Below are 9,807 nucleotides of genomic sequence, written 5' to 3'. Positions count from 1 at the left end.
CTGGTATAGGGTATTTAGGATCTGTATAGGTCGATCTATCCTAGGTAAAGGCAGATTAGATCTGCGGTAGACTTTGGTTACCTGTCTTCAGTCATAGAGTCCGGTAATTCTGTCCGGTTATATTTAATAATATGATTTTTATTATTATCTTATAACTAAATTAAATTTTATAAAGATTAAAAAAACAAATTAATAATAAAATATTCATAATATATCATTAATATCGATCTTATAACCATTTACATAATATCATTCATATTTTCTCATTTCTTTATTTCCTTAAATACATATTTTACAGAAATTTAATTTTATGATAATATGTATTCTAAATCAAACAAATAATATATTTTTTTTTACTAAATCTACATATATGTTTTTTACTAAATCTATATAAATTATATATATATAATGTATGTGTATATATATTAGTTGATTTTCTCTGTCGTAGAGTAAAAAATTATTTTTCAGATAAAATTGAAATGTCTATTCTCCGACGTCTCGCCAGATATGTCAACTGTGTCTTCGTCGATTCAACTCCATCTCCGTTTTTACTTAGTGAAATCTGAGTTGGTATTCGGTTTTGTTAGGTATATTTTAAACATCAATCCACAAGAGGCATGCAATTGGTGGGAAACAAAAGTAATGGAGGAAAAACTTAAAATGAGTTTTACTTTTTATATTTTTCTATAGTTCAAAATCTGGTTCTAAATCGTGAAAAACCTTTACCTTTACATGGTAACTCATTTTAAATTGAAAATTTTTTACGTGGGTTGTGAAATTACAAGCAAAACGAAAAAAAGTTACTTTAAAAAATTAAATTTATGATTTTTCAAGGATGGTTTTATAATTGTTTACTTTTTTTTATATTTCGCTTCAGATCTGTAGCGTATAATTAAGATATTTATCAAAGAGTTTTAAAAGTAGAATCGAAATTATAAAAATTTATACATGAATTCAATAGAACAAACTACCAAAAATATACATTCAAATTAACAAAAGTAGACTCATACTCAATTAAAAAATAAAGATATAATATATATAAATATATACATAAAAAATAAAAATACAAAATAAAAATACATATATACATACATATATATATATATAAATAAATATATATACATATATGCATATTTGTATATATATATAAATATCTATTTATTTTATATTTTTATATTTCTATTTGTTTATGAATAGATTTATATATAATATTTATATTTTCTAATTGAGATTATAGAGAAAAAGAAAGTTGACATATGTTTTTTAAATTCTAAAATAAATTTATTTATATATAAAAATTTATATGTAAATTTAACTTTTTTTAAAAAATGAAAGATAACTATAATATTTAATAATATGATTTTTAGTATTATCTTATAACTAAATTAAATTTTATAAAGATTAAAAAAAACAAATTAACAATAAAATATTCATAATATATCATTAATATCGATCTTATAACCATTTACATAATATCATTCATATTTTCTCATTTCTTTATTTCCTTAAATACATATTTTACAGAAATTTAATTTTATGATAATATTTATTCTAAATCAAACAAATAATATATTTTTTTCACTAAATCTACATATATATTTTTTTTTACTAAATCTATATAAATTATATATATATAATATATGTGTATATATATTAGTTGATTTTCTCTGTCGTAGAGTAAAAAATTATTTTTCAGATAAAATTGAAAAAAATCTATAATTTTTGTTGAGTGAAAAGATGAAAATTTATTTATATTTTATTAAATTGTTATAATTTGTAATTCCAATTGTGTTTTCGAATTGTATTATTTTCATCATGTATCAAATATATTGTTTTTTCAATTGAGCCTCTCTCATTTTATTTTTTAAACTTATTTTATAAACACAATTTAAGAATATAAAAGACACTGCATTCCACACTATACATAATGTCAAATAATTCTAAAAAATAACAACACATATAATATGAAATTAACAACAACAAATATGTCTAATAATATCTTTTTCTCCACTGTAATAATATTTATATTCTTTCATTTATTCACTTCTTATATGTATACATATAATGATCCAATACTATAATTTAACTTTACTTAATATATAATAATTTTTGTATAAATTGATATCAATAAAGTTTAATAACAAATAGACGAATAAACCGCGCATCGCGCGGGTCTCTCCTAGTTAATATTAAAAAAGAAGAAAAGTGGACCCTAAAAAATTAGGAATCTGAACGTACGTATACAAGAAACGAAACGTTTCTTGTTTCTTCTTGTTTGTGTAAAATTAGTGTCTTTAATCATTTTGAACTCAATTTTATATACATGAAAACATTTTCAGGATGTCAAATTATTAAATAACTTTGAATTTTTCTGGAAAATATAGTTAGAAGGTATGTGAATATCTGAATTATAAAAAAAAAATTACTTATGCAAATAAGAAATCAGCCACACAATTCACACCGACAATACAATACAATACAAATACAATAAACGTGTTTTTTATGAATCTCTCTGGTTGGATAGTCCAAAAGGTTCAACATGACTTGTCTTTGATCAGAGAGAGAGAGAGAGAGAGAGAGAGAGAGAGAGAGAGAGAGAGAGAGAGAGAGAGAGAGGAGTTCTACGTACAAATATGAAAAGCGTGGCATTTGTTTTGGTAATTGGCGTTTCTTTTTTCATAAAATGGACGGAGGGGGGTTCGCCCCCAGGTCAGGTGGTAGTGAGCATGGGGAGCACCCATGAGGTGGGGAGTTCGATTCCTCGCCGTCTCACTTCCTCTGACCTGCTCGCCTGCCAGCCTGTCATAACGGGCTGATTTACCTCCTACGTGTGGGCTTGGGGTTTGACCCGCAGACGCCTAAACCCAACTACGGCCCGAGCGTTAGGCGCGCCTGGTGGCCAGATCCGGCGGACTGAGGTCCATGGGGACTGTTAGGCTCCGGCGGACTGAGGTCCATGGGGACTGTTAGGCGCGGGTGGTGGCCAGTTCGTCTCCGTTTGTAAGGGTAGATAGTCACGGGGTTCCCCAATGTATAAAAAAAAAAATGGACGGAGGGGCCTTGTTACAATTCGGGGGCTTTAGTCTCACAATATGAAAAGCATGCATGTCCCCTGTGCCTCCAACGAACCATATCCATTCATTTGCCCAAACCTGTCAATTTCCCCCCGCTGAATTTGGATCAGTTCCATCACTCCATGGAAAATATCCCTGTGTTTATGTTGTATTTTACGTAAATTTTTACAATTAAAAAAATCCGTGTATTCTGCCACCCCTTTCTCACCGCACCCAAACTTGGATAGTTTCACCGATAAAACAGGGGTTTGTCCCGTCCCAATTCCCAAATTTGAACCTCAAGTTTTCGGAGAAAACATATATTTCAAACCACTTGGCTGACTCTCTATCCCTAAATTAGTTTGGACATTTTCTAGGATATTCGGTTATCCAAAAAAATTCTTTTACCACCGCTTGATTGAACAAAAAAATATTAAAAAAATATATGATTTTTTAAAAAATATTTTTTTTTATAATCCGAAAATTGAATAAATTTTCCGTCTAACTATATCTTTCAAAAGATTGGGAAGTTTACGTTAATACTCGTTTTCGAAGACAACTGGAGAAGGAGTTTTAATCCTTTGAGTCATCAATCTTGGATTTTAAGGCATTTATTTGTTACCAAGTTCCGCGAATTCATCGAGATGTACTCCCCAGAGTATTGGACCAACTTTAGCCCATAACATTCAGACAATTCACTAATGGAATCAGGTGTCAGATCAGAATTCCTACCTGACATGTCGGAAAATTAAAAAACAAACAAACAACATGTATACACGTATGTGTATACGCGCATATGCATGTATATGTATATGTGCATATATGTATGTATATATACATATGTATATATCCTATATATTTATGTGTGTGTGTATATAACTGTGTATACATATGTTTTTTGAAATTTTTACTAACATGATTATTTTTGCCTACGTGATTTGGAATTTCGACATGCGATACCAAGGTTTATCGACCAACGATTGATTTGGAGATATCTTGGCAACTGGAGACTGTTCCCTGTGGTGTTTTGGAGAATAAAATTTTTTATACGATATTTTCTCTTAAATGTCTTTTGTTCAACGTTTGATTTGGAGATATCTATGAAGTATTTTTTTTAAATGATATTTTCTCTCAACATTTTTAAAAAAAATATTTTTCGAAGATTTCATTTAGTTATATAAGAAATATACATTTCAGTTTTATAAAATATTTAAACACAATCTTTGAACGAAGTAAAGGACAAGATCCACAATCTGAGTTCAAATGTTTGGAAACAGACCCCAACAAGTGTACATGTGGACTGTCTTCTGACTTGTATGAATCTGAACACAAGCTTTGCAACACATATCGTATCAGTCTCCAATTGAGTAGCATCAACTTCTTCAGGAATTTAAATTTATCTGATGAATCTCCCCAGTCTATTGAGAATTTGTTAACAGCTGGAAGAAGCAAGAGAGCTTAGCTTCTTTTCATAGAGCTTTGCCCGTCGAAGAGCGTCTAATGCCTCGGCTTGTTTTCCTGCACGTTTTCAAGCCACAGCTTTTACTTTCTCCGCTTTTACCCGTTCCTCCAATTGGGCTCTCTCTTCGTTAGAACTCTCCTTCACCGGGTTTGGTTTCACTGCATTATGGCTCGCCTTCTTACCACCAGGTTTTTCTTCTGTTCTTGTCTGCGGGCTCGAAGAATTGTCCAGTCCGATGGCTCTGAGAGCAGATAACAGTTGAGGATCGAGGAAATCTTCAACAGACACTTCGTCCACTGGTTCTGATTTAGAGGGTTCATGAGAAATCGATTCCTCTAGCTGTGCTTCAAGAGCTTTCGCCAGTTCAAACTCTGCTTCAGCTTCTTGCAACAGACCCTCCCTCCGAAGCTTCATGGCCTGACGTTTATGGCTGAGTGACTCTTGCTGCAGTTTAAATCGGTCACGACTGGACAATGGCTTTGGAGATGAACTTGAAGGAGAAGGGCTATTCTCTTTCTGTACGGTAGGAGCCTTCGCTGAAGAAACCAGATCACCTTGCTCGGCTTTACCAGGAGGAGTATTTTCTCCTTCTAGTCTCCTCTCCAACAACTTAGCTTGTTGTAATGCCTCTTTGGCTTCACTCAATCTTCCTTCCCTCTTTAAAGCAACAGCCTTTCTCTTATGGGCCAGAATTTCTTGTCTGAGTGATTGTTGGCCATCCTGTGGAGACATGTTCTGAACAGGACTTTTTTGGTACCTATCCCCCTCCGAACCTTCTTGCAACACTCTTGTCTCGGTGTCTGGATTCCTTTGTTTCTGTCTCTCGGGATTTGCCGCAGATTCGCGATGAGATCGGGGCTCAGACCGGGAAGGAACACACAAATCTGAATCCGTCTCATCTTTCCCCTTCGCTGCAGCTATTTGAGAGATTTCGCCATGATCACCTGTCAGCAGATCTATCATATTCGCTTGCTGAACGGGATGAGAAGCAATTCCAGTTTCAGTCTTCCTCAACTTGCTAGGAGAACCTGCTTTGGAAGATGAACTAAAGTCTCCTAACAAATTATAATTTTCTTGAACAAGCTGAGAAGCACTAAGGATAGATGAATGGTCATTTCTCAGATTCTCTGTTTCGGCCTGTTTTTTACCATATCCAGCTAATAAATCAACATCCATGTAGTTCTTCTGAGAGCTGACTACTGGAAGTGAGCCTTCGGGTTCCATCTTCACGTTGCTAGAAGCATCAATCGTTTGCTCACTCTTGGCAGATTCGAGTTCAGCCAATTGTGCCTCCAGAATGTTCGCCTTTCTCAACAATTCCTCGGCCTCTTCAGTTTTCCCTTGACGCCTAAATGCAAGTGCCTTCCTTTTAAAATCCAAAAGTTCTCTTTGGATTTGTCCTTTGCTTTTGGCTGCTCTGGATGGACCACTGGTCTGCAAAGAGCTGGAGATGACTCGGTTTATAGGTGTTTCATGTGGTTGTAATGGTTTAGGCTCTTCATCCTTCCACCCCAAATCATTAAGAACCGACATTAACGCTGGATCTTTCAAATCATTTTCTGTAACGTCATCATCTCCTTCATTGACTCGAGTATCAATAGGAAGATCAATGGATCCTTTCTTCAGCTGATTTCCATTAGGTTGAAGATTCTTGCCTGAATCCATCTCCATCATCTGGGCTTCCAAAATTTTTGTCTGTTTCAGAACTTCCTCCGCTTCATCAGAATTACCCTGCCGTCGCAGGGCAAGTGCTTTTCTTTTAAGACCTAAGAGTTCCCGCTGTATTTCAGCTTTACTTCTTTTTGGTACTGCACTGAGGATATCATCAGCGTTTTGAGTTTCTGTTACTACCTCGGGACGCCTACTCACCGCATCAGAAGCTTTTGACGAAGAACCTGCAGAATAATGATCTTCCTCATTCCATCCTAAACTCCTTAGAGTTGAAAGGTATGCTGGATCATCTAAGTCCTCATCTTTCACCTCGACCTCTCCATCATCATCCAGAGAATTTCCAGAAATATAAGTTTGCTCATTTCCACGATCCCCTTCTCGAAATCCAGCCTTTCTTGCCGCAGCTAATTTTGACAAATTGTCTATCTCATCGAGTTCATTCTGGAGAACCATTCCTTTCTTCAGTTCTTCTTCGGCTTCATCTAACCTTCCTTCCCTTCTCAAAGTAAGAGCTTTCTTTTTCACTGCAAGAAGTTCTCTCTGGATTGCCAACCTGCTTCTTGTCGGATGTTTTAGACTCAAGTCACTTTGAGCACCGGCAGTATCAACAGTCTTTGATGACGTATTAGACGCATCAACAGCCTCTATTTCCCTCTCAAGTAACTTTGCCTTCTTCAATGTAGCCATGGCCTCTGCAACATTTCCTGCTCGTTTTAGATTGAGGGCCTCTCTTTTCAATGACTGAATTTCAGCTAAACGTTCTTCTCTGTTGGTAGGAGTAGGTTGAGAATTGGCATTGTCATGTTGTTCCGAACTTTCATCCCAACCTAATGATACCAGAGCGGAAGCAATATCTGGGTCCATCATGTCTTCCTCTGTGACATCAAAGTCGCCATGAAATTCAAGATTATCTACATTTCCCACAAGGTTACTAACATCAAAATCACGTCTCTGCTCCAATTGACCTAACAAGTCATCTTCTTTGTCATCATCCATGCTGCGAATTAGTGCAGATAGCTCATCGTCCGAGTCTTCGGCCCCAGCCAAAAGTTCCTGTTCTTCAAGTTCTCTTTCTAAAAGTTTAGCCTTTTTAAGTTCCTCCTTAGCTTCTGCAAGCTTCCCTTCGCGTTTCAGCTTAAGGGCCTTTTTCTTAAGGGCAATGACCTGAGTCTTGTCAATACCGTGACCTTTTTCTCGGCTAGACTTCATGGGTACTTCACGAAGCAGAGATGAAAATTCACCCTCCACACTTATTGTTGCTATCTTTTTATCTTCATCATCTGACCATCCCAGCTCCTTTAGCTCATCTGCGAAATCATCCTTTTCTTTTCCTCCTTGATGCAGAGGCTTATGTGCCTTACTAGAGTCTTTCACAGCATCCTTGTTCGGTGCCTCGGTAACATTTCCCAAGGACAGTACCCTTTTCCGGTTTCTTCTTAAAGATATCTCTAATGCTTCAGCTTGCCTTTCGAGCTCCTTACCTCTCTTAAAGGCTTTTAGGGCTTCTTCAGATTTGCCTTCTCCTTTAAGAACTCTGTACTTCTTCTTTTCCTCCGATGCTAGTTGACGTAATTCTTCAGGACTAGTTAGCACTGTCTCCAATTGTGACTCTGTGGTATCATTTCTAGCAGTTTCTGTAACATCTGGAATAGAAGCAGTGCTTGCCTTTGATTTATAAGAGGTTCTGTCCATACTAGAGACTGATCTCGATGAAGAAGATACATCTGCATCAGTACCCAGAATCTCATTGAGAATATCATCCTCATGCTTCGGGATTGTTTTGGAACTACCTGCAGGAAGAGCAGAAAATGGCACATTAAAATTTTTACAAGTTACAACTTTACTTGTTGTATACTTGCTCCCTGTTTGTCACACGAAATAAATTAAATCGTTTGTTGCAAACGCGTAAAACAGGGATCTACATGCATCTGCAAAGGATCCTGACAGATCAACGAAGTGAAATCAACTAAAGAAAACTAAGGTACCTCTCTAGTCATTCCATCGGGGAGAAAATGGTGAAAAAACTAAGGTACCAATATAAGATACAAAGAAGAACACATCAAACCTTTTGCAGTTCTATTCTTGTAACCATGCCGCAACTCAAACCGTGCTGCTTCTTCGAGTTTCTTACATGGCTCACATATCCGGACAGGTGAATCACCTTGTCCCCGTAGGAACATTCTTTGCTGTGTGCAGCTATTGCAGAACAACCCCCCACACCTCCGGCAATGGTGCTGAAAAATACACAACTCATTTTACAAACAGCCATTACACAGCAGAAGAATCGAAAAGCAAATTACTGAGACTGGATATGGTTATTAAACAAGAAACTAATCGCACTGATCACGAAACAGCTCAGCAAAAGCCAAGATTTTATGTTTGTTTCCATTCACCTGATTCAACAAATCCAACACGAAATCAGCAAACGAGTGGAGAAATGAAACATTCAGTTCAGAAATCAGAACATTCAACTCAAACACACTCTTCTTTGCATCTCCTAAAGAATCGCAAGCCGAATCCATTCAAAACCAGGCAAAACATCTGACAAGCAAGCAACTGCGAAAGTATGAACCCATTGGCACAAAATCCGCAGGAACTACCGAGAATTTCCGAAAAAAATAACCTGTTTCTCTTCTTTCAGATGGGAAGAGAGATCATAAAACTAAGGCAAGCAGAAATTTCAAACAAGCTCATTCAAGGAACCATCATAGTCAAAGAGAAACACGAATGCCATTGTCCACCATCGGATCATTATTTCAAACTGTCGCAGAATGAATCTCGACTTCATGCAAAACGGATCCAGAAGAATCGACGAACCCCTAAAAATCACGGACGCGAAGCTGAGATTCCGCGTGAAATCAGAGATCGGGCACACAAAAAAGCATCGATTGAAAAAACAGACGAAGACTCGGAGAAAATCAGAAACCCGAAAAGAACAAGCGAGAAAGAGAGAGAGAGAGACCTTGCGATTGATGAAGGTGAACTGAGAAGAACATCCTTGGCAATGAGAAGCATCTACGACCCAAGTATTGCCCCTCAAAGAAGGCTTCGCCGGCAATCCGATCTTTTCCAGCATGCCTATCAATCAATCCTATTCCCGACTGAGAACCAGAGATCAAACGAGAAAATATGGAGCCCAGACGAAGAAGACGACCTGACCAGTTTCGGGTTTGTTATTACGACTGAATTCGTAATTAATTCTAAATATAATTACAATTGATTCTAAAAAAGTTGGCTAAAAAATAATGTATTATTTTAATTCTATATTAGTTATATGTTAGTCGTAACAAGGTCGCAAAAAATAAAAAGAAAAGAGTATTTCGGACTTTTTCCCGAAAAAGTGGGTTAAAATTGAAAAAAAAAATTTATTTTTTTTCGGTGGTGTATAGTGAAATAGTGTGGGACATTTGAGTAAAAAACCCACCAGTTTTCCCCTATCGGGTTTCCCCATTCGCTGATGTTTTGGCTAATTACGTTTTCGCCCTCAGACTTTAATCGACTTAATTATTGGATCTTCGAAATCCAAAACTATCACACTTTAAAAAAAAAATCTCCACATGTCTATAATTTATAGATCGCATACATTTCAATTTGACCAGGGATTATAATTAATATTAAAAT

The 9,807-nt window shown here is 35.9% G+C and overlaps 1 protein-coding gene across 1 annotated transcript; it reads right to left on the bottom strand.

The window, feature by feature from the left end:
* Positions 1-4,260: 4,260 nt before the first annotated feature.
* LOC104809525 lies at positions 4,261-9,354 on the bottom strand. Its single transcript, XM_010535538.2, has 3 exons — positions 9,149-9,354; positions 8,252-8,420; positions 4,261-7,976 (listed from the first exon to the last, which is right to left on the bottom strand). Exons 1-3 carry the CDS (start codon positions 9,260-9,262, stop codon positions 4,582-4,584), a joined length of 3,678 nt encoding a protein of 1,225 aa, XP_010533840.1. The 5' UTR covers positions 9,263-9,354; the 3' UTR covers positions 4,261-4,581.
* Between the last annotated feature and the right edge of the window lie 453 nt (positions 9,355-9,807).

This window comes from Tarenaya hassleriana, unplaced genomic scaffold (assembly GCF_000463585.1).
Source record: "Tarenaya hassleriana unplaced genomic scaffold, ASM46358v1 Cleome16, whole genome shotgun sequence".
NCBI classification, from domain to species: domain Eukaryota; kingdom Viridiplantae; phylum Streptophyta; class Magnoliopsida; order Brassicales; family Cleomaceae; genus Tarenaya; species Tarenaya hassleriana.
This window is presented reverse-complemented; position numbering and strand designations above follow the sequence as displayed.